The sequence below is a fragment of the Mustela nigripes genome, chromosome 10, assembly GCF_022355385.1.
Source record: "Mustela nigripes isolate SB6536 chromosome 10, MUSNIG.SB6536, whole genome shotgun sequence".
Taxonomy (NCBI): domain Eukaryota; kingdom Metazoa; phylum Chordata; class Mammalia; order Carnivora; family Mustelidae; genus Mustela; species Mustela nigripes.
This window is the reverse complement of record NC_081566.1, coordinates 13101023-13126090: the sequence shown is the minus strand read 5'-3', so window position 1 is coordinate 13126090 and position 25068 is coordinate 13101023. Positions and strand designations below refer to the sequence as shown.

General features: G+C 51.6%; 1 protein-coding gene across 4 annotated transcripts; it reads right to left on the bottom strand.

Moving 5' to 3' along the window:
* Positions 1–2018: 2018 nt before the first annotated feature.
* Positions 2019–16949, bottom strand: ATF3 (activating transcription factor 3). Of its 4 annotated transcripts, XM_059412635.1 has the most exons (5): positions 16783–16948; positions 16155–16352; positions 8246–8489; positions 4875–4982; positions 2019–3474 (listed from the first exon to the last, which is right to left on the bottom strand). In XM_059412635.1, exons 3-5 carry the CDS (start codon positions 8483–8485, stop codon positions 3277–3279), a joined length of 546 nt encoding a protein of 181 aa, XP_059268618.1. In that variant the 5' UTR covers positions 8486–8489; positions 16155–16352; positions 16783–16948; the 3' UTR covers positions 2019–3276. The 4 variants fall into 4 exon arrangements, with proteins under 4 accessions (XP_059268618.1, XP_059268615.1, XP_059268617.1 ...); XM_059412632.1 differs by lacking the exon at positions 16155–16352 and having other exon boundaries at positions 16783–16949; XM_059412634.1 differs by lacking the exons at positions 16155–16352; positions 16783–16948 and adding an exon at positions 14798–15027.
* Between the last annotated feature and the right edge of the window lie 8119 nt (positions 16950–25068).

Genomic DNA, 25068 nt, shown 5'->3' with positions numbered 1-25068 from the left:
CTATTTCTAGCCTGGTACGGATACCTTTGTGTGCAGGCAAAGAGCAATGGTGCCTGGTTCTTTTCAGACCTAAGGAATCCTATTCTGGAGATTCCAGAAAACTCGGCAGAGTACTTTTTTTTTTTTTTTTGAATTAGCACACCTAGCCCATCTAAAATGATTCTCTCCCTGTCTTCCTCCATTCTTTCCTTGTGTTTGAAACACATATAGCAGTCAGATACATATTTGGACATAATGGGTGTAGTCGAGTGACTACTTTCAGAAATGTACTGCGGCAGAAGGTAGGGTGTTGAGCTTAACAACGGGTCTACACTGTAGGCGTCTGTACATGCAAAGGGACCCATTTGTGATATTTGGCAATTCAGATATTATTTCAAAACTCTATGCTAACACCAAACAGTTGGTCAAAGGGATATACTTGGTTGGCGCCGTGTTCTGGGGTTTGTCAGTGAGAAACTGGGTATCAGAAGCCACCAACTGAGGAACAGATTTTAAAGTCAACTATTTCACCCTGGGGCTTGTAAGAGCCTGGTTGGCCAGAGGGGGCCATTTTGTTGCAGTAAACTTAGATTGACCCTATGTAGTGAACTTAGATTGACCCTGCCCCTCCCAGAGGAACTTACTTGCAAAGCCTAGATACAGGGGTGGGCCAGGCCAGGTGAAGACATCCAATCAGTGGGGTGTGCATATATTTACTGAGGTGAGTTTAAATCCCATTGGCCACCTGTGTGTGGGCCGGGCTCAACAACCCCTCCCTATAAAAGTTTGTTTGGGAGGCTGAGGAGAGGGAACAATAGGGGACCTGCCAGAGCTGTCAGAGCCAGCAGAGGTCTATGTAAGAACTGAGCTGTCAGAGCCAACAGCTCTGTCAGAGCCGTGAGAGCCGCCAGCGGCCTTAGCCGCCAGGGGCCTTGCTACCACCGAGTTGCAGTCCCCCCGAAAACAGCCTTGCGGTTCCCAGCGGCCTTGCTGCACCGAGCTGCGAGTGGCCTTGCCACCCTGAGCCGCGAGGGGCCTTGTTGCTCTGAGCCGCAGCCCTGCTGTGAGGGGCCTCGCTGGAGCGGTGTCATTCTGGGGAGCAGCCTCATCGGTGCGCGGCCTCGTCATCGTCCAGCGGCCTCGTCCGAAGCTGTCTAGCGGCCCCGTCCAGTGTGGTGGCCTCCTCTGGGGAGCAGCCTTGTCCCAGAGTGGCGTCATGGAGAGCAGAGTCTGTGTCATCGGGGTTGTTGTCCTCCTTGTCATCATCGCTGTCGTCGTCGCCTCTTCGCCGTCAGGAGTAGCCTCACCCAGGGAGCAGCCTCGTCCAGAGTGGCCTCTTCTTGGGAGCAGCCCTGTCCGGGGAGCGGCCCTGTCAGGGGAGCGACCTCGTCAGCAGCGGCCTTGTCTGCAGAGCAGCCTCATCCAGAGCGGCCTCTTCTTGGGAGCGCCTCCGACCAGGGAGGGGCCTCATCTGCAGAGCGGCCTCGTCCAGAGTGGCCTCGTCTGCGGAGCAGCCTCGTCCAGAGCAGCCTCCTTGGGAGCGGCCTTCTTGGGAGTGACCTTGTTGGGGTCATCGTCATCTCTTTGTAAGAGATGGCCCCTACCAGTCAGTTTGATTTTTGATGCTTGGCACGAAATAAAGCTTTGTTTGATTTTCATTTTGTGTCAGTCTCGTTCCTTTGATCACGGACCCTAACAGGCTCCTCAAGGAGCAAAGGATGACTCCTGGGAGAATTCTTTTTTTTAAGATTTTATTTATTTATTTGGCAGACAGAGATCACAATTAGGCACAGAGGCAGGCAGAGAGAGAGGGAGGAGGAAGCAGGCTCCCTGCTATGCAGGGCTCGATCCCAGGACCCTGGGATCATGACCCTTTGAGCCGAAGGCAGAGGCTTTAACTCACTGAGCCACCCAGGCACCCCTCCTGGGAGAATTTTAAGCAGAACGCCCCTCTGCCCACAATGGAGGAGTGGGAGGTGGGGAAATGACTCACGTTCACCCACAAACCCATTGAACAAGAACAGAAACCAGCACAACACTTAAGTTTACCACGTCTTGGTTCCAATATTTATTATATCAACAGGTTAGGAATACTAGGATAAATAAGTAATATTTTCTCTTACAGAAAATTGTAATGTACTATTGAGTAGGATTAAACACTCTGAGGATTTCACAGAAACATCAGAATTTAAACAGATAGTAGCCAGAGTCCTGTGGCCAGTGTGAATGACCTCTCACAGCTCTCAATGCTTTGGGCCAGATTTCTACAAACATCCTCATGACAAACAATGCCACTAACATACAACAATGCTAAAGCCTCGGCATCACAGGTTTCAAATGTGTCTCCACTGAATGTGGTTGTGAACCGCGAGAGAAGGAAAATGGAATATTCTTTGGCTCTTCTGGCCTAGAAACAACTCCTGACCTAAGTCACCGAGTGGAGAGTCCTAGCCCTTTGGAAGTCGGACTTCCTGCTTTCTTCCTGTGACATTAGAACTGAGTTTGCGACAGAGGACCTGCAGTCACGCCCATGAGTTTTGCATCAATACCCTGATGCCGAAGGAAAGGGGGCCTTCTCTAGTGATGTGAAGTTGCCCAGCTCGCCAGCAGAATTCTCTTCTCCCGGGGTGGACAAGCTCTTCTGGCCACCTCAACATTCTGTAAGACACTGCCTTGTGGTGATCACCCCCCAAACTCTCAGAAACCAGATCCGAGGAAAATCACACCGGTGTTGTGTGCAACAAACACCAGGAGAGCACAATGCCTAGCTTGGACACAGCGATGCCTCGCACACAGTAATTCCGGTGCCTGATAGCAGGTTTGCTAGAAAGCACAACCCTGGCCATTGTACAACATTGCTAAATGTCATTCTCACTCCGTGTCCCCTGTGTGTGGCTGAGGCAGTGGCAGTGCAGGACGTGGCCCCACTCCATCCACCCAAGCTCCAGACACTTCTTCAGCATGAGTTCTAATGCTGAGAGTCCTGGTCTTGGTACAATCCAGGCAGAAGATGGGCAGGACCCTAACTGGGGCCCCTCTGCAGCATCCAAGAATAGCCAACATGTTAAGGCTTAAATCCTGGCATTGAGAGAAAAAGATGCCCTCATCCTGGTCCAGTGTCCACTCTGGCGCAGAGAGGGAAGGCCCAGCTGAGTTACCCAGAGCTCTTCCACCTCGATGGTTCTTCACAGCTGGGATGCGAGAGGGGCACAGGAAGTCAGATCTCCAATGGCTTCAGGGTTCGGGATATAGAAGGTTTCAATGAGGACTCCCCAGTTGCCCCCATACCACGATGGCTTAGCTCTGCAATGTTCCTTCTTTTATCTGTTGGATAAAAAGGTTTCTCTCATCTTCTGGAGTCCTCCCGTTCTGAGCCCGGACAATGCACGTGGGCCGGTGAAGGTTGAGCATGTATATCAGATGCTGCTTTTCGTTCTTGAGCTCCTCGATCTGGGCCTTCAGTTCAGCGTTCACACTCTCCAGCTTCTCCGACTCCTGGGGGAAAAGCAACATAAGTGTTAGGGATGGAGCCAAGGTTCCAGTACAGAAAGGCTGGCCTCGGAGTGCGGGAGGTCACTGCCATCAGGGTTCATCAGGCTGGGAACGGCCCTCAGGGAGGGAGTGCGGTGGGCTCCCCAGGGACAGTGTCGTCACAAAGCTGGGACAGCAGCATTAGGTCTGGAAGAATCCAGATCCTGGGGAAGCCTTTGAACTTGGGAGGCTTCTTCAGAGACGCCCTCGAGTTTCCACTCACAGTTAACTGCAGGTTGTGACTCTCATGGCAATGAACCAAGGGCTCAGATAACTCCTTTGTGTCAGTCCAAGAGCCCATGCGCAGCCCTCCTGGACCCAAGAGGGCCCCGAGAAATGCACACTCGTGGTGCTTAGTCTTTCCCGAGTCGCTAATTTCAGTGAGAAGTTCATCTCCCCAAAAGAAATGTACAAGGCAGCACACAAAATGTCTCCATTTTCACTGCCTCCCTGAAGCCATCACCAGAACCCCTGGGGACCTGCAGACCCCCGGTGGACACTCTGCCCTGGCCTGTCTACACTCGGGGGAGGGGACAAAGGCATGGGAAGGACTGTGCCAGGGCCCACCCCGCCTGCCTGAAGATGCTCTTCCTGCCTGAGCTTCTCCCTGCAGAAGGGGAGCTGTCAGAATGCAGGAGGGACCTCGGACGGGCCGCAGGATGAGCTGAGAAGGGAGGGAGTTAAGAACACAGAAGCACGCAGAGGAAAAAAAGAGTGTAACCACTGCTTGCAGATTAAGGAAATAACTTGTTTGAAGAGATTAATTAAAGGCTTTTCATACTGAGCCAATGAGAGCTGGCAGCTTCCTTCTCTTGGTAAAACGGGTGAGGGAGGCTTCCTTTGACTGGGCTGACAGATCCTGCAGCCTGGAAGGGGCCAGACATGTGTGGACGGGCCAAGCCTGCCGGGAATCTGGGCAGCAGACAAGCTGTGGTTTTTAATTCACACACCTGCTTCTTCTACACCCAGAATCCCCTTGGAGGTGCTAACAGCTTTGTCCCCCTCTTGCAGCAACTGGCTTCTCACTACCATCTACACATCCTTCTGGGCAGGGGCCTTTCTGACTCCCCTTGCGATGGCAAATGAGGTTGGTGGGGGGCAGGCACGAGCACGAGGAGGGGTGAGGCAGGGACAACTCTCTCTCTCTGTTTCTTTCTTCAAGATTTACTTGTTTATTTTAGAGAGAGAGAGAGGAAGTGGGGTGAGAGGCAAAGGGAGAGAATCCTCAAGCCGACTCCCCGCTCAGCACACAGCCGGCCTAGGGGCTGGAACCCAGGATCAACCGCCTGCCGCCCCGCCCCGCCCCGCCCCGCCCCGCCCCGCCCCGCCCCGCCCCGACTGCAGGCACGGCAGGGAGGACTCACTTTCTGCAGGCACTCTGTCTTCTCCTTCTTCTTGTTCCGGCACTTGGCAGCTGCTATCTTGTTTCTTTCCCGACGCCTCTTTTTCCTTTCATCTTCTTCAGGAGCTACCTATAAAATTCAAGAGACCGCATGCTTCATGGGAGGCAGAAATTGCAACCCATCTTAAATACGGTGCCTTTCACTGCAACAAAAATGGCAAACCAGGACAGCCTCCATGAGAGGAGGACTGAAGAAGTCAAGTCCTGCATGAAACCTCTCCACATGTACTCGCAAAGGAAGACTGCAAATCGAAAACTGCTGGTTACAATTACATTGACAATACAAGGGCGCCTGGGTGGCCCCATGGGTTAAGCCGCTGCCTTCAGCTCAGGTCATGATCTCAGAGTCCAGAGATCGAGCCCCGCATTGAGCTCTCTGCTCAGCGGGGAGCCTGCTTCCCTGTTTCTCTCTGCCTGACTCTCTGCCTACTTGTGATCTCTGTCTGTCAAATAAATAAAATTTTTTAAAAATAGTTTAAAATAATTACATTGACAGGAGCACCTGGGTGGCTCAGTGGATTAAGCCGCTGCCTTCGGCCAGGTCATGATCTCAGGGTCCTGGGATCGAGCCCCACATCGGGCTCTCTGCTCGGCAGGGAGCCTGCTTCCCCCTTTCTCTCTGCCTGACTCTCTGCCTGCTTGTGATCTCTCTCTCTGTCAAATAAATAAATAAAATCTTAAAAAAAAATTACACTGACCATACTAGTCAGTTAAAATTCAGTTTATCTGAAAAATACATTTGGATTCTGAAATGAGTGGGATATTCAAATTGAAATCTATCAGTAATGACTGTAATCCCCTGGAGCAGAAAACAGATTCTGTTTCGTTTCCTTTCCCCTGGATCTAGGAATGACGTCAGGAACATTGGCTAGCCGTCCACCTTTTCTCTCCTGCCTCTTCTTTGATTTGAGACCCAGGGCACCCCATTCACCTCTGTCTTCACTCAGAGCATGAAAGCACCTCCTTCAGGAATTCCAGAGAAGCCCGTGAAGCTCCCGGAAAAGAGGAACCCAAGCATATTCCCCAAACAAAGTGGCATTATCGGCCTGGGCCTTGGTGCCACCTGTGGACGGTGACCAGGATCCAACCAGTGACTCAGCCAGCAAAGACCTACCAACCTCTTCCTCTGCGCCCCACCCTGAGGCAGCCGTGGGGCTCCTCAGAGAACAAAATCCTGTCCCGCTTTAGGATCTGGCCCTCTCTGGAGGTTGGCTCTGATCGTGACTGATGGGAAACCCACAAAGTTCAGCCGCAGGGCTTGGCTTAGAAGCCTGAGACTGCCCGGGATGAAGTACTCACGGTGGGCTTGAGTGGGTGATGGTCTAGGCAGCTAACGTCAGACCTTGTTGTGTCACCTGTCGCTGCCCCGGACAGTAGGTAAGGGCTCCCCAGGGAGCCACACCTCAAATCAGAGAAATCCTGGGGCACTGTAGTCACCTCAGACCCATCTGATTACTAGTCCTTTGGCTTTGACGACACTGAGTTAGCTGCACAGAGATGGAAGTCCTCATGATTTAGAGAAACAAAGCCCGAGGGGAAAGCAGGGCAAGGGACAGTTTTATTTTTTACATTCTGGACCCCAGGACCGCACAGGCAGACATCTGAGTTTAAACTAAACTGGCTCTGAATCCCAGCTTCACCACTTATCAGCTGTGACACCCTGGGCAACTTACCATCCTCCTCTGAGCCTCAGTTTCCCTCACTTGTAAAATACGATCAATAATCTTATCAATCTAATGGTGTGGGGAGGAATATATATATAAAATTCAAATGCTTTTTACAGAGCTTAGCTTACAGTCAGTGCTACGTAAGCCTTAGTTACTCACTGTTCCTCATCAAGAACTCAGCAATGGTGGTGCTCTCTACACAACCCTACAGGTGTTTGGGGGTAGTGGGAGAGGACTCAGGGTTTTCTCATATGAGGAAGTATTTGAAAGTAGAGCAAATCTCAGAATCATACACTGTCAGAGATAGAAAAGGCTTTAAAGAGCCATTCGGTTCAATCTCCTGACTGTCCTGACATGGAAATGAGGGACAGAGGGACCAGCAGCAGTGCATTCGGGGAGACCCAGGTATCACTAGTTCATGGTCACTAAATCAGCAGGCAACAAAGCTCAGGTGTAAACCCAGACTTTTGGCTCCCTGTCCTGTGTCCTCTCTGGGATGCACTGCCTCATTCTACCTTGTTGCCTTCCCAGAGGTGACTGGGACCTGGCAGAACAGGGTCCTGCTGCCCAAACACATGCATGCCCATCGGTTTCACAGGTGAGAATTATAGCAAACAAGGGGACCTGAATTTTCAACGACTTAGTTGGTGCATTCTCTTCCCATCAGAAGCACCTCCCTCCTTGTTATACTGAGCTAAAATCAGAAGGTCACCTAGTAAACACAGTCAGCAGATAAGCTGGGTGCTTTAAGGGGTACGGCCTCAGAGCAGGAGATATTCTGTCACTGGCTGTCCTCTGTATTGGACATCTGCTTCTTCCTCTAAAGAACTCTCCAAATACCCTTGCAAAATGCTTTTCTTTCTTCTATGGGGAGCCTACTACTTCCCATTACATCCTGTTATCTCAAGGTATTTAGAGAATTTTTTAAAAATTCCGTGTGTGCCCTATGGCCCACCTTGCACTGTCCAGTAGCAGACAAGGCGATGATGACATCCTGAGGTTAACGGAGCACAGGTGATGCCTCTAATGATGGCTTATGGATAAAGTGTCATGTGGAGCCCCGTGGCCAGTCACCGAGTGCTGCCCACCAGCGAGACCCCCAGCAAACGCCATGTCGTTGAAGCCTTAGATCAATCCTATGCAGGAGTCACTGTTACCACCACACCCTTTTATAGAATCATAAAGATGCAGAACCAACTTCCTTTTAAACTCAGTTCTTTCTTGGCCAGTTCTGCTACCCCTTGACCAAAGACAGTGGTCATGGCAGATGAGTAAGCCTGATATAATCCCGTCTCTTATCCACGAGGGAAAGGCCCACAAAGTAGCCCACAAAGACCTCCCCTCTGAGGTCCTCGAGCCACCACCGCACGGCCAGCAACCAGCTCTCAGACTTCTCACCACGCCTGTTACTCCAGGCGTCTTATGGAAGCGCGCCCGACAGGGAAGCGTGCAAGTGTTGGAGACAGAGGCGCCCTGGGAGCAGAAGCTGTTACCGGGGCTGTGAGCACAGCTGGCTGGTCCTGGCTCCCCAGGCTGGCTGCTGGGGTCCTCGCGGTGATGAACACCGTCACCACACTCTGAGCAGCCCCTGCCTGGAGCACGCCCAGCCTGGGGGCTGTACAGTGGAAAAGTGCGGAAAGAACCAGAGAGAACGCTGGGAACCTACCTCGGTTTTCGTGACTGCCATCTCAAGGGGTCTGCCGCTGACCGTGACCGACTCCAGTGCAGAGGACATCCGGTGACAGAGGTGCTTGTTCTGGATGGCGAACCTCAGCTCTTCCTTGACAAAGGGTGTCAGGTTAGCAAAATCCTCAAACACCAGTGACCCAGGAGGGGACAGGCAGGGGACGATGGCAGATGCACTGACTTCCGAGGCAGAGACCTGGCCTGGGTGTTGAAGCATCATCTTGCTGAAAGAAATATGGAGACCCAAACTACTTCAGGGATTTGGGGCGCAGGACCAAGTCTCCCCATATCCGCCGCACTCCCTTTGGGCTTCTGTGTTGTTTTCATTTTATGCCTCCTCCTGAGGAAAACAGGTTCTTAAAGCACAAAGCTCAGTGATGTGCATAAAATGCCTCCTTGAAATGTATAAAGGGTGGCATTTCAGGCTACTCTGAGTTCAAGAAGGTGTTAGTTTTGGCTGGTGCGCATATACGCAAATGTAGCCTCAAACAGTCCTGAAAGAGGAAGAGCATTTAAAGAAAAAAACAAAACAAAACAAAACAAAAAACCCAACAGTGAGACTCTTATGTAACCCCACTTTCAGTCTCCGTTTTGAAAAGAAGCTTGGAAGGTATTTGAAGCGAAGCCAACTCTGTCTGTCCATGAATGGAAGTAAGAATGACGGCCTGGGGACCCTTGGATTTAGCGAATTAACCTCTGAAGCTTCTTCCTCAACAATTTTGATCCAAGTCAGTGAGAATGAGGACAGCAACCGCAGCCAGCACGTGTGTTTCTTCAGCCCAGTATGGCAGGGCCTGGGGCTGGGGTGGGAGAGTCACGTCACAAGGGACCAGTAGCCCCTTCTTTTTTTTTTTTTTTTTTAAAGATTTTATTTATTTATCTTATAGAGAGAGATCACAAGTAGGTGGAGAGGCAGGGAGAGACAGAGGGGGAAGCAGGCTCTTCGCCAAGCAGAGAGCCCAACATGGGGTTCGATCCCAGGACTCTGAGACCATGACGAGAGCTGAAGGAAGTGGTTTAACCCACTGAGCCACCCCGGCGCCCCCAGTAGCCCCTTCTTAAGGTTAAGAACGCTGAAGCAAAAGACCTCAGAGAGAAGCAAAGCAAGGAACCAAGAATTTGGGCCTCTCCCGGGGGGGTGGTGTTCAGCCCCGTGGTGTCTGCAAAGGCTGGGGCTGGGGATCGAAGGGAACCTGGGACCCGCTCCAGCACTGAGGGGCAGCGTGACCTAGACCGAGTCTCAGTCTTCATCTGGCCGATGGCTGAGAGTGCCTGTGGCATGGGGACTGGGTGTCTCTACCGTTGCTGTGCCCAGAGCTGGCCCAGCACCTGGCACCGGCTGCTCCCAAGGTCTGCTGTCCCCCGCAGACTGCCCCACTGAGTACATGAAAGGGGGAAAGACAGGGTCAAATTAACCGGTCTCTGAGCTCTCATCTACCTCTGTCACTCGGTGGCCCAGGGAGCCGAAAGGCGCAACGGAAGGAAAGGGAAGGGAGGAAGTCGTAAGAGGCCCACAGTTCCAATCTGAAGAGCCCCCCCACAAATCTCAGCCCGCTGGGCCCTCCTTCCAGCAGCAGCCGTGCCCCTTATCCCTGCAGTCAGTTGTCCAGGTATGTGGGGACAGTCTAGGCACACTGTCCCCTGGAGTGTCCTTCTCAATCTGGCCCTGTGCAGTCACTGGCCCAGTCTAGTAGTAGCCCTTTGGCGTGTGACTAACATTTAACGAGTGTCTCCTTGACACTAGAAACCTCACCTGCATGATCTCATGTAACTCTCATGAGAACCCCGCGCATTAGGTCCTAGCCCCCTTTTGCGGATCAGGTAACTGAGGTTTAGACCAGCTGAACACCTTGTTCAAATTCACAGAGTCGGTATGAGCAGCATCAGGACTTGCATTAGGTCTGACCCCAGAATTCACACCCTGAACTTATAGAATATAAAACACTATTTACATGGCAAAAACCAAAAAAGCCAGAGCAAACCTTTCTGGCGGGGTGAGGGCTGGCACGGGCGGGTGGTGGTCCTGTTACAGAAGCGGCGGAGAGGAGAAGCAAGCAGAAGCAGGGAGCCAGGGGGAGAATGCACTCCGTGCGACGGACGGCTGGTCTTTCTGTGTCAGCCCGCACACTCTGGTTCCATTTCCAGAGCCCTAAGTGGGTCTTTGGTCCATACAATCCTTAGACTGGGGTCAGATGATCCCAGATTTGAGGCCCACTTACGCATCATCACATCTCCCAATGCCTGTTTTCTCCTCCATAAAAGAAGGCTAATGACCAATCACCCCATTTTTCCAGAGTTGTGCAAGGAGTTGAGAAAGTAATACATGAACGTGCCCTGGGAAATACAAAACAACGGGGAGGCCCCCCCCGGGTCCCTCCAGCCCAGGGGCCGGCTCTGTGACAGATGCTAGGCAGGGTCCCGCTGGCAGGGTGGCTGGTCATTCTCCGTGATCTCAAACACTTCGGAAGAGATCACCCTGACCTCTGAACGGACTCCCCCTTACGATCTGAAAAACACTGATGGAGGCAAGAATGCCAGGCCATCAGTGCCACCACTGACTGTTCAGAGAAGTCTGGGAAACAGCTGTCATTTTCTTCCCAAAGCCCTGTGTCGTGAGCTAGATCCCAGGCTCCTCTATCAGTTTAATTGCATCATGGCAGGATGAGGGGAGGGTCCTTCTCTGGCCGGTGATCAGCTCTGAGAAACAGCCTCCTGAAGCCCTGAGGCTTAGGATTCTCCTGTGCATTCATGTTTTCCCTCCCTTAACCAACTTGATTAAAAACCCTGTAGTTCTGGGATGGAATTCAGAGCTACCACTGGAGGGCCTTTGTTTGGATGACCGGATGGCGCTCCTCCACTTCGGTAGTCTGAATTTGAGTGTAGTTCTATTTCACCCCCCAGCTAAGTTTATTAATTATCTCACGGGGCTTGGGGTCTGCTGTTTGGGACTGGTTTTTTCCTTTTTTAGTTTAAAGTCAACCATCCCGATGAAAGTAACAAGAATGTCAGTGGTATGGAATGTTTTCATGAAAAGCAATGGGTGGGCTTACTTGGGGGGTGGAAACGGATTGTAAAAATGCTTTAACAAAGCCTTGCAGAAAGGAAATCAGTTACATTTGTAGAGATCTGAGCTTTCTCTGCATTCTGCTACAGCTTAATTTCTTGAGATACTACTTTCTAGTTACCCCTTGACTCATTCTCTTAAGGTCTGATTCAGCCCAGGCTCAGGCTGTACCTCTATGAGGAAAATGAAGTTAAAGCTTCAGACAACTTTCTGGAAGTCGAGACCTACCAACATTCCCCCTCATTGAAGGACAAAAAAATCTCTTTGGGGATTTTCTGAGTTGGCTTTCTACATTGATCTTAAAACTGTCCAGACTTGCTACAAAGAACCTCCATTTTACTTTTGCTTCATTATCTTCAATCAGAAACCATGTCATATCTTTGGCAGTTTCATCATTTTCAAGAAAGTGAAACTTTACTCGTGCATTTCTTTAACTGGAAATTCAACTCCCAGATTTTATTTCCTAGCAGCTACAACTACGCTGAATTTTCACTTCTAATTTTCATCTCCCCGCAACAAGTGCTGTTCGTAAAACATCTCACAGTATAGGAAGCCGATACGGGTCTTTCACAAACTTCCTATCTTGGTCTTTCTCCCAGCCTATCTAAAAATTGAATAGGCCCATCACTGTGCCTGATCACTGGGCTTTTATCACTGATAAGCCACCCACACTTTCTGGGTCTCAGTCTCCTCATCTGTAAAATGAGGCCAATACCGCCTGCCCCCATTTCCTCACGAGATGGTCAAGAAGATGATACAAGAGTCACAAAGGCTGATTTATATACACACTGGATGGCCATTACTACTGTGATTCCACTTTTCCCATTTCAGGGGAACTCAAAATGCTGTTGTCAATGCATGTTAGCCCCATTAACCAGGGATTAACTGGAAGCTAATGAAATCCAGGTCACTTTTTTCTTCTTTTGCACTTTGGTTGACCCTGAGATCCCAATCTACCCCACTATTTATTTGCTGGTAAAAGCTTGTTTCCACTGCTCTCACGTACTTGAGAAATAACCAGTTCTCACACATGAAACCATTTCTAGTTTCTCTGGTGTCCTGGCTATGTACTTCCTCCTCCCTAGGCTGGGTGACACTTCCAACCGTTGACCCTGTTCCATGCTCAGCCAAGTGAAAACAGAAATCATGAGCTCTACATAATGGGGTGGAATGCCTGGTATTAGAGGCACGGAGGTCAAATCTTCATTTTGCAATTAACATGAGATCCAGGAAGGTGGTGACTTGCCCAAGGCCATAGAGCTGTGAGTGGCCCGGCCCTCACCAAGCTGTTGACCACTCACCCACTGCTCCTTTTGCTTCATCACCAATAGAGATCCAAACCGATAGGACCAACCAATAAGGCAAATGGAGAATAGAGCCACAGGCCAGGCAGACAAGCGGTCAGCAATCTTAGTAACCTGGTACCCACAACAGAGGCAGCTTTGACACCACTGAAACAGGGAGGGAGTACTGAAGAATGAGAACAATGGAGAGAAAGAGCCAAGAGGGATACAGAGAGGGGTGGGGTTAAGACAGAAAGGATGGGAAGGCTCCAACAGCTGCCACACAGGTGCTGGGGTGCTCTACCCTATCCACACCGTCAGCCTGGAGTGTGACCTGTCACACTGTCCCTGAAACCACCCAGATGGTAACAACCACAAACCTCTCTGCTACTCCAGTCTTTGTCCAGGATATCCTCAAGGCGAGAGTCTATATGTCGTAGAATTAGTCTATACCAAATACTAAATACAAAATAAGAAGGGTAGTAATAACAACTTCTCCTTCATTTAAAGATGGGGAGCTCCAGGGCGCCTGGGTGGCTCAGTGGGCTAAAGCCTCTGCCTTCAACTCAAGTCATGGTCCCAGGGTCCTGGGATCAGCCCCATATCCATCGGGCTCTCTGCTCAGCAGAGAGCCTGCTTCCTCCTCTCTGCCTACTTGTGATCTCTGTCAAATAAATAAATAAACTCTTAAAAAAAAAAAAAAAGATGGGGAGCTCCCGCAACAAATGGGACTGTCACCCACAATGAAACAGGTGCATTGGGGGAGACTACCAGAATTTTCTATCCCTCATCACCCCCCACCCCCCCCCCCCCCCCCCCCCCCCCCCCCCCCCCCCCCCCCCCACCACCGCCCAGTCCCCTTCATCAAGGGTTTAGCAACACCCTTATTTACAAGGAGGTAAATGTGATCTGGGTAATAAAATTCAGGAAAAGAAAATGGTTAGGAGGAAAGTAAGTAAGCAGATGACATGAAAATGGGGTGTGGGGGATCAGAGGAGAACCAATGCAATGGAAAGAACCTTAGGAAGGGAAGACATGACCCATAGAGAAGTCTCCTCCCCCTCACTGCCTCCAAAGCTGGTCAGTGACATTAGACAGAGACCCACCATCCCCCAAGTCATTCAAGGCTCTTCATGGGTCCCCTTTCTTTTAGTGACATCGCCCTGGAATCTGAAAAACTTCTGCCAGAGAGGACCTTAATGGTCATAGTTCCAACCACCACTTGGTACTTCCAAACAGGCCGAGGGAGCCAGCACTGGGCCCTGGGCGCCCACTTCTCTCAGCTGGGGAAACTGAGACTCAAAGACAAGAAGCGCAGTGTAAGCTCTCAGGGTCCCGGCCACTAGACCACGAAGGCATTCTCTCAACTATCTGCGCGGGCTTCTCACCCTTGCTTCCTCCAAGGTGCGAAACGCAGAGAAACCCGCAGACCTGCCAGAGGAAGAGTCACAGGTACGAGAGCAAAGCGAGTGAGAGCCTTGGGACCAGAAGTCTCCCGCTCAGGGGCTGGACACCAGCCTGTGCCGGGAAGCCTCACCGCCTTCCACCCCTGGGCAGCAACGCGAACGCCCGCCACCTCTAAACTTATGCCAACTAACTTTTCGCTCCAGGCTCTGGCGCGGTCCCGCCGCCCAGCGCTCCAGGGTGCCCAAGGCGACCCCCAGCGGCCGCGCCCGCGACCCCGGCACGACCGTCCCTTTCCCATTCATTCGGTCCCGCTCCTGAGGCAGCCCTTCCGCCGGCAGCCGGCCTCGGTGCCTCTCCGCGGGGCCCGGAAAGGCTGGGCTCGGGAACGGCGGTGCCGGGCACGAAGCGAAGGATGAGTGGGACAGCGAGCTGGACAGCCTCGGCCACCCCCGCGCACCCACCTCCCCACGCCAGCCCCAGGCGAGATAAGCGAGCGTCGAAGGCGGAGAGGAACGGGGCTCCGAAGCCCGCGGAGGAGCCGGAGCCCGCCCTCTCCGTCATTGGGAACCCCTCGCGCCCCAAGTCAAAAGAGAAAGTTCTTTGGGAGAAACTTTCCGAAGCGCCGAGGAGCAGCCTTGCATGGGAGAAGTTCGGCCAGAGTTCTTTCGCAGCCAGAGGCTGGAGGCGCGGATCGGGGACGGGCGCAGGGGTCGCGGGACTGGTTATTAGAGAGGCGCAAAGGGAATGAAAGCGGGCCACCCTCGCCGCGCTCACTCACTCGGTTCCAGCGCTCACCTCCGGTCTCCACGCAGGGCGGCCAGGGTCCAGAGGGCGGGCGGGGTCGGGGCGGGGTCGGGCAGGCTGTCTGCGGGGCAGAGGGGCGAGCTCCGAGGACGCACCGCCGGCGCGCGGACTGGCGGGCGGGTGTGCTCGGGTTCGGGCGGCGGCGCCGGGAGAGCGCTGGGCACTGCGCGCCTCGCTGCGTGCGACTGTGGCTCAAAGCGCGTTGCATCACCCCTTTTATAGCCCTCGGGCTGGCGGCGAGCCAGCTTACTCCTGGTTACGAGTCCCAGGCTGACGTAATGCTATTAATAGCTTCCCCCGAGAACCAGCCGAACTAGGCTAGGCTGGGAGGAGGGATGGAGGAGGGGCCAAAGGGGGAAGGGAGGAGGGGGACTGGTGATGCAAGCTCGGGGAGGAGCCGGCCGCGACAAACTCTCCCGGCGTCTGGTTCTCGGACGCACACCCGCCCGCCCTCTCTCTCCATATCAGGACCGGAGCCGTCCGGGCGGGCCGCCAGATGTGCGTACTCGCCGCTGCGTGTTCCAGCCATGAGCCAATGGTGCCCAAGCCAGCGGCATGACTCCACTGTGCTGGCATCTCTCCCTCCGCTAGATTGGAGGACTGGGGGGAGATGGAGGGGCGGGGCCTGGCCGCAACCCAAACTAGGTGAGGCTGGGAAGCGGGCACGACCTTTCTCTAAAATGCGTGGTCATTTTCTGGGCCCCTTTCCCCCCTCCCCCAGACGCCGCCTTCCCAAGTTGGGGGACAGGGTAGGGTCAGAAGCGGTAGCCCCCGCTGTGGGAGAGGTGCGCCCAAAAGACCCCTGCGTGAACCCACACAGTTACCCGCCGGGGCTGACCTCCGCCGCTTGGCCCGCGAGAAGTCCGCGCGTTAACCCAGTCGCGGAGGGCAGCGCTCGGTCGGCACCGTGCGCCCTAGCCCGCCGCCCGGGCACACCCCGCAGGAGCGCATACGCGGAACCGTCTCCGGGCGGGCGGGGAGCGGGTCCCCGAGGCCGGGGCAGGTGGTAGAACCGTGCCGATTAGGATTTTTTAACAACCACATAGCGTTTGAAATTGACGGGCAGTTTCTTAGTGAAACGAGCAGAACATGGAAAGAGGAGAGGAGCTGAAAAATTAGTGGCAACTTGGGCGCTAAGAGTGGGGTTGAAACCGAGCGGCCGGGACGAGGAGGAAAGAGAAGGTGCTTTGATCCCTGCGGGCCAGGCAGAGGGGGGTCGCCACCCTCTTAGGCTACGTTTAGGGAAAACCCATCTTCGCCTTTCACGCGTTTTTCTGCTCCCAGAGCGGAACTGGTTGGGGCAAGACGGCGGGGAGTCGGGGCGCACTCACCGCAGCCGAAATGAGGCCCCGTAGCCGAAGTCCCTTCGCCCCTCCAGCCCGGCTGTCAGGAAAGGTTGGGTCCTAAGGCTCCAGATACTCGTTGGGGCTTCAACAGAACTGGATTTGAACCTTAACGATTTCCGGGTTCCGATTCCTCGACCCCAGCTGTCTCCGCTTCGAGAGTGGCAGAACCAGGGACCTTCTCAACTGCCAAGGACGAATATACGTGGACGCGAGTGTGGCTCGCGAAGTTTCGAACCTGCCCGGGGCGGGGTGGGGTGGACCACGCGCGCCTGTGGGGTATTGGGGGCACGGTTAGGGGCAAAAACCCCTGCTTTCACCTGGCTCTTGGGAGAGGCGATCGAAGGTCATAGTTTGGTAACTTGAAGTAAGAACTAGAAGGGTCCTGGAGCCCGGGCCCCCTCCAGCAGCCCCACACCGGCACCTGCACCCCTACAGTCGGCGGTGATGGAGGGGTCGTCCCCACCTCCTCCACTCCCACTTACACACACCTGGGAATATCTGTCCTTTCCCCAGCCTCTCCGATTGCCCAACCGCCTGGGGGGCAGAGACCCTCAGAGCTGCATGTGAAACTGCAGGTTCCCCACACCCGCCTTCCTGCCCCCAAAGTCCGAACCTCATCCAGAACACTCCCTCGCCAAGGTTCCGGCCTCAGACAACTCGGAGGGTAGTCTCGCAAGCCCCCTCCCCCGCCTCCAGCGGGTCTGGGAGCCCAGGGATTCCACACCGGATCCTCGAGGAGGTAGCCCTGCACCTGAGCGGCTTTCCAGCTGCGTCGCGCGAGAAGCGTGGGGCGGTTGTTTTTGCTTTACTTTTCGCCCAGGTAACGGCTCCCCTGGCCCCACCCTCCACCCCCACGCCCACACCCCCTCGCACCCAGCCCCACACCCCCCACCCCACCCTCCTGCAGACGCGCGGGCAGGTAAACCCCGGGCGTGTCGGCACAACCCCTAGAACGCTGCAAGACCAGAAGGAAGAACGTTTATACATTTAAATGAAAACTATTTGGGATTTTCTACGCATCTATTATATCTACTTATCTATTGTTCTGGAATAAATTGCACCATCATAAATTGAAACAAGGAGATGGAGAACATGTGATGTACCCCTCCCCCTCTTTTTTTTCCTCTCACCGAAATGCCTACAGAAATCTTTAACCAGTTTACATTTTAATACATCCAAGCCAGATTTGTGGTTGAGTCCTGTGATTGTGGGGAAATTCAATTTAGGGCGTAGGGTAAACAAACAGCCAGACCAGCCTCCACAAAACAATGCAAGAGAAGGGTAATTTACGATAGAGAAGTCTACAACCCTAGTTGTTTGTTTTTATTATCATCTTAACTCCTCTTTCTTTTACTGGTCTTGTTTCATTCAAATTAAGTCTTGGTTTTGAATCTCCAGGTCACCGCCCCCCCCCCCCCCCCGACAGAAAAATGCTGTCAGCTGTTCACAGAAGTGTGAGCCTCGCTTTCTCTGCTTCCCAGTCCCGCTGAAACTCTAAAAGTGATAAGAATCTTGACAGAGAAGTCAGTCCACCCCTTGTGAATGAAACTCTTATCCAAGGAAAACAAAAACTAGGGCTGCCTGCCTCCCTGCCCCCAGCCCCCCGGGAGGACTGCGAAATGCCCGCCCAGCTGGAGAGAGACTGGGAGGGATTCACGCTGGGGAAGAGCCCCAAGGTGTGCACCGCAGGAGGAGTGATCAATGGCTCTTTCACCCTGACTTCAGTTAAAGCCACCGACGTCTAGCGTGCGCTCTCTGTACCATCTGGAAGAGGGGCCAGAAAAGTTTCCCAGACCAAAACGCTCCTCTAAGCAAAGGCAAAGCACGCCTCCTCCTCTGAGACGGAGGCGCGGGGCTGGGATTATCCGGGGAGGAGGGTTCGTATGGCTCGGGAGAAGAGGGTTAAGCAGAAATTTGAATATTGCTGAGGTGCCACGCTGCAGAACCGCCGAGGGAATCCACATTCAGACCAGCCTTAGTATGTTTTGCTGAGATAAGAGTTGGAAACTTCATGCCGGGGCATGTGCGAAAGGAAGGGAAAAAAGTTAAAAGGAGTGGGGACGGAACTAGGCAGCTAAAAACAGCCCACTCGTGGCAACGGAATCTAAACACCAAAACACTGCAGGGAGCCAAAAAAAAAAAAAAGAAAAGAAAAGAAAATAGTGCAAGGGATATTTAAAGATTTTGGCAGTTTCTTAGTCCAGGGAACAGTCCCTTCCAACTCTGTCCCCCATGACATTATTCTTCTTCCAAACCCCAAGATTGTATTTGCTTACAGAGCTCTGGACAGGTAAGTTCAGAACAGAATCAGGGAAACAGCCAGGAACCACGAGCCCTGTCCTGGCTTCACCCACTTCTTCACCACAGAAAGGGATTGGAGAGGAAATTTTTCTTCTCTACTCTGCTTTCCAAAGCCCACACTTACGGTAAAGTCAGTTAGAATGTGGGAGTCACTCATCCAAGAGTCTCCACAATGGGCATCCCCGAGAACCAGGGAAGCGTCCCATACTGGACTCTGAAGCATGGAAGGTGAACCACGGATGCCGCATTCAGCACTTAGCAGCTGTGTTACCCTGAAGGAGTCATTTCTCTGTCTCTCAGCTGAGCTGGAAAATGGCAGCAGTAACAGCACCTAACGCAGAAACTTGTTGGGAGGATTCCCTGAGGAAGGGGCACACAGCCACTCCTCAGTGGCGTTAATTATGAATCAAGAGGGGCTTTCTAGGAGAAACTCCTGCATCTCTCCCAGAGGCCATTCTGTCCCATTAGTCAGTAGCGACAGTGGTGGCTGACGTGGAGCCAGAAATGATGGCCTTCAGGGGAGCAGGGATAAGACTCTATACAGAAAACAAAACCCACACAACTCTGTTATGCACCTGTTTAGTGGTGCGTCAAGGTCCCCCTGGTCCAGTACAAAGTGCTGTGGGCTGGGAGCAGGCGCTTTGGGTTCTGGTCTGTTTCTGTCTTTGGTATTCTTGAGAAAACTATTCCCTCTCCCTACGGCCCCCACCTTCTCTGAAGTGAGCCTCCCCCTCCCCCGCCGGGCTGAGCTCTGAGGGTCTTGAATGGACACCTGCTGAAGTCATCCAGCAAGCCCCTGGCAACCTCTCCACAGAGGGCTGGAGGGAGAAAGAAGTGGCAAGAGGAAGATATTGACTAGCACAAGGACAGACCCATTTCGGCAAACACTCTTCCTCTCCAAAAACTAGAGTTGAGAAACGTTGTCCAACCTGATTCTCAAACAGACTGTGGTCCTGACAACTGATCTTTCTCTCTCTCGTTCTCCACATTTCCAAGGAGTTTTACCAATGGACTTGGTGCCTTGCTAGAAAGGAGCAGGTGGGAGAGGACTTTGGGTGGGGATGGCACTTTTGGGGACATCCTTGTACATAGTCCATCTTCTGCTGCCACAGGTACCCTCACTTTGGACCATGTGGCCAAAGCCCAGGTAACAGCTATTCCCATTTAAGAGTGGGGACCCTAGAGCTCTGGGTGTCCAAGATGAAGTCCCAGCCGCTGGGTGATAGCAGGACTCAGGAGACCCAGGACCCACTTGGAGGTTTCCTTCTAGCCAACTGAGTGACTTAGTGCAGGTCAGAAACACTCCACCTGTGTTCCAGTCTATGAAATAGAACTATTTAACACTGACTCCCCCAAAGGGGTGTGCAAGAATCAATGAGATAGCAGACGAGAGTGACCTGAAAATAATTAAATGGGGAAGCTTTCCTTCCTTCCTCCCTCCCTTCCATCAGTCTATCTATCAAAATTAGAAGCCATTATATGTATGTATATAACCATTATAATATTTGGGAAATGGGAAAGAGAAAAGAGTGCCCATAGGCTCAACCTTGTTAGCATTTTGGTGTGTCTCCCTCCAGTTTTTCCTCATGCATGTGATTTTTAAGAGCGTAGTTGGGATGGAAATTACATGAAACTGTAAAATTTGCCTTTTTGGTGATTACTGTGAATTGTATGTGCTCTTTATTACCATAATTTTTTCTTCTCAGAAATATATTGTTTGTTTTATTGTGAGATGTAGAATTTCATTACCTGGGGCACCTGGGTGGCTCAGTGGGTTAAGCCTCTGCCTTTGGTGCAGGTTATGATCTCAGAGTCTCTGAGGCTCTCTGCTCAGCGGGGAGCCTGCTCCTCACTGCCACTCCTGCCTGCTTCTCTGCCTACTTGTGATCTCTGCCTGTCAAATAAATAAATAAAATCTTTTAAAAAATGTAGCATACATATGGATGATTATATAGAACTTTTATACCCCTTTTAATAATAAAACAAACATCACGAACCTACGGCACATGTACTGAGAAGCGCCCATGTGACCACTCCGGTTCCCACCTGCCTCTCTCTCTACCTCCCAGAGGTAACCACTAGCCTCCCTTTTATTACCATAATTTTTCAGGGCCATGGATGTAGTATGATTTACTTAGTCGTTTCCTCATTTTTAGTATTTACGGTGTTCCCAATATTTTGCTAGAATGCTATTACAAATTTAAATCTTTATTTTGGGTATCAGATTCCATCATTGCTCCCGTTGTTTAAATGGAAATCAGAAAGGGGTCTTGGTTTCTGTCTTCAAGGACCACAGAGGCATAGTGAAAGCTGGAAGGACCCCCAGTAACTGAGGCCATCTGCTCATTTCCCTTGCTTCCTGACACCCAAACAAACAAATGAGTCCTACAGGTGCTTTTCCCTGGGGAGCATTAATGATTCTGCTCTCTACCTACCCCTACCCATTTAGGTTTTGTCTGTCCACCTTCGAACAGAAAATCCGGGCTGCAGCAGGGGTGGGTAAGGGGTACGGAAGGGGAGCAGCTGAGCGGTGCTTCTGCCTGTGCCCTCCAGGCCATTTGTCCACTGGGGCTTAAGTAGCACCTCAGCTCTGGGATCTCTGTGCCGGCTTTAGTGGCAAGGGTGGCCTCGGTGATTCCAGGCGGGTGATACCACGGGGGTGGCCACTGGAGCAGGTTCCTGGAGTCTCACAGTGCTGATTCTCCAAAGTATAAGACCCCAGAGGCAAAGGGACCCTGAGAGTCATCTACTTCCATCAAATTGGGCATGAGCTGGCACACAGGTACACCCTTGTACACCGGAGCCAAGAGGTAAACAAAAGAGGTCTTGCTGAAGGGTGTATGTTAATGAGTGCTTCATTATTTTGGGGCGCCTGGGTGGCTCAGTCAGTTTAGCAGCTGTTTCAGCTTAGGTCATGATCTTAGAGTCATGAGATCAAGCCCCGTGTCGCCCAGCGAGGGGTCTGCTTGAGATTCTCTGTCTTGCCTCCACCTTCTCTCTCTCTCTAAATTAAAAATAAATAAATCTTAGAAAAATAAGCACTTTATTATTTTATATTAAACAAACGTGGATACGTTGAGTTGAAATGTAAGTCACACACAAATTTTTAAAGAAAGGGAGAAGATATCCAAACATTTTGGGTCTGGAATGGGACATGGAAAGCGACATTCCTAGGACCCAGCAGTTGGGGGTGGGATTAGTGCCCACTCTTCTGCCTTTAAGTGTAATATAATATCAGCAAATGCTGTGATGTAGCACTCACTGTGTTCTAGGCTGTGAGCTAAGCCCTTCATGTACACTTACTGCTAGTAATCCTCCGAGCAGCCCTATGGTGGAAGTACTGTGAACATCTCCATTTTACAGATGAGGGCACTGAGGCACAGAGAGGGTAAGTAATTGCGCCCATCTAAGTGCTTCCCCGGGACACCTCCTGCCTCTCAGCAAGTGTTCATGGGAAATCTTGGGAAGCTCTGATGTGGCTCAGGGTCTTCACTTGACACTGGGGGACATGGCGCTACGAGTGAACACGGCTCTCCGTGGCCTCAGGATCACCAATTCCTACACTGGAAGGAACCTTAGTAGCCAGACTTCTGAGCCCTCTTTCTGCCTGCTGTCCGGGGAGATGCTCTCCTGGCCAAGACGGGGGCCAAGGTGAAGAAAGCTCATTGTAACAGCCACAGACAACGTTTCAGGGACACCCTGTGGTCGGGAGTGGCCGTGCGCAGCATTCCCAGAGCTGAAGAGGTGGACAACAGAGGGTAGGAGGCAGTGATGACAGAAAAAAAACGTTGGACAGGCACTCAGAACTGGCTTCAAATCTCTCCACTGCAACCTCCTATTTGACTTTGGGTGGGTCCTAAGACCTCCGTTTCTTCTGTAAAATGGGACAATATCAGTTGTACAAAGTGATACCCAAGGATTAAAGAACAGCACGCCCTCAAGCCTTCCATGCGGGAGAAAGTCAATAAATGTTACTTTTTTTCCTTTCTCCCACCTTACCTCGGAAGCTAACAAGTCACAAAGAATTCTGATGGATTAAAAACATCTGGACTCCAAAGGAACGCTCTCTCAGGCTGGCTGACTGATTTTAAAACAGATTAAAAAAAAAAAAATCAGGGGCACCTGGGTGGCTCAGTGGGTTAAAGCCTCTGCCTTCGGCTCAGGTCATGATCTCAGGGTCCTAGGATCGAGCCCCACATCAGGCTCTCTGCTCAGGGGGAGCCTCCTTCCCCTTCTCTCTCTGCCTACTTGTGATCTCTGTCTATCAAATAAATACATAAAATCTTTAAAAAAAAAAAATCAGTGTGAAGCCAGGTCATATTTAGTCATTACTATTTACTGAGCACATACTACATGCCAGACACAACAGTAAGCACTTTTAAAAATACCTAGTATCTTATTTCTTCCTTATAATAACCTGAGGTAGGTATCACGATTTCAGTTTTACAGATGAGGAAACCAAAGGTCAGAAACGTTAAGAAAATTGCTCATAGGCTCTTGATTCAAACGCTGGCTTCTTTGAAAACTTCTATTAAGCTGTACCCTCCTCCACATCTTAGAAAGCTTCACACGTGCTTGTTTTTCTTTAGCCTTCCTTCCCTGTGGAAAATGGGCACCACTGCTTTACCAACGTCTTGTTGGACACATGGAACCTTCCAGAGCTGACCTTACCCCAAGTCCCAGGAGATTCTCACTTGACAAATTCCACATCCTTGCGCCCTCGGTGATACTAGCCTGTCTGCCAAATTTGCAATTATTCCGTAATTTGCTTTAACCACAAACATAAGTTCTGCCATTGACTGCGTAAACTGAGTAGGGCTTTTTGGACTTTTATTCTGTTTCCCAAAATACGATGAACTGAAATCATCTGATGATGAACTTGTACTTGAAACTGGAGTGGCTGAGGGCAGAGTGAGTCACTCCGGTGAGTTAATACCTATCTGTCAGTTCTTCAAATGTGTCCTATTGCCAGATCCTGCTCTCAGCACTGTGTGTAGACACCTTGGGATTACAAAGGGCAATGTAAGAGCATTCCTTGTCCTTGAGGAGTTTTAAATCTTGTTTAGGTGGCTAATTAACATGCATGAAACAGTCTCCAGCAATAGCAAGTGTCATGTGTATGTTATATGAATATGTAGATTATTCAACAAGCATTTAATGAGCACCTATTGTGTGCTAGGTACTGTGTTGAGAGCTACAGATACAGGGTGAAGCTTCCCCACCTGGCAGGTGCTCACAGCTCAGGAGGAGACAGACTTTGACAACAGGTAGTTATAGGCTGATATCATAAGCATAAAAGTGGGGCAGGAGAGCTCCGTGCAGGAGAGCTGACAAAGGCTGATGGATGAAGTAACTTTTGAGCTGGAGCTTGAAGGCTGAGCATTTTCTGGGCAGAAGAGGAAGGAAGGCATTCCAGGCATAAAGAGAAGCCTGTGCAGAGGCTCTGGGTGCCAGGAAGATGGGAGCTGTGCCTTGCTCATCTCTACGCTCATCCCCAGCTTCCCGTACCAGTCCCGACACATGCCAGCCCCACCATAAATGGGCATGCAGTGTATAAAAATATAGAATTGTGAACCCCTGTAGCATGGTTGGAGAAGGGCAAGGCAGCTGCTCAGGAGGGGTGTGTGGGAGGAGAGGGGAAGTTGGGGAAGAGGCAGGGGAGCACACACTGTAATGGGTCTAGAAGGTCATAATAATCAGTTTGGGTGGTGTTCTAGGGACAAAGGGCAGGGTTGGGTCACAGGGTCCCTCGGCAGTAGATGGACACAGGGACACATTTAGGAAGAGCAACAGTGCGGGGTCGAGGGGGGACTGGGGGACGGAGGAGGTGCGGGGGGAGGGGTCAGGAAGCTGCAACACTGGTCAGATGCCACCATCAAAGGCCACGTGAGCTAAGAAGTTGATGGTGTCCTTCCTCTGGACATTTTGTTCATTCACAGTAACAATTACTCACAAAACATAATGCTGAAAGTATACAGATTTTTCATTGCAAAATGCAAGATTCTTTCATTAAAGCTGAACTTCTCACAGTTGGGGGACTGCCCCCGCCCACTTTACTAGTGTCCTAAGCAGGTGCCTGGGAGGCCTTGGACATGAAACAGTGATGCCTGAACTGAAGCGGGGTCAGTGATCAGGAGAGGACGATCTGGGGAAACTTCCAGGTAGCTGCCTTTGGATTTTGGCAGCAGCTTGGTGTCAGGACGGGCAGAGAAGGGCAGAGAGGTGGGAGGGGCTGAGAAGGGGGCCTATTGGTAATGTAGGTCCTAGGGGCCAAGAAGAACCTAGTGGGGTCATTTGGGGACAGTTTTTAGCAGGAGGATGTCTAAGAAGGGAGGGCCCTGGCATCAGCATGTTGAGGACATCAAAATAATAGAAAGACTTAGGGGAGAGAAGGAAGAAGGGTAGTCAGGCTGGACCCTAGGGCTCAATGTAGGGGTTCACGTAGAGTGTAAAGTAGAATGTTCTAGATTATTGGCAACTTACTATTAATTACCAAGTACCATACAAATCTGCCCCCACTGGTTCCACAGCTTCCCTCTGTTTTCCCTCAGGCTTTTGCCAATGATACAGACACCAACTCAATAATGAAAAAACAAAC

Bases quoted from the DNA above. Each gene is read 5' to 3' on its own strand.
- ATF3 (XM_059412632.1), bottom strand. The intron at 4,983-8,245 runs GTAGGTTCCCAG...TGAATTTTATAG, and splicing joins TGGCAGTCACGAAAACCGAG to GTAGCTCCTGAAGAAGATGA. The intron at 3,475-4,874 runs GTGAGTCCTCCC...CTTTTCCCCCAG, and splicing joins AGACAGAGTGCCTGCAGAAA to GAGTCGGAGAAGCTGGAGAG.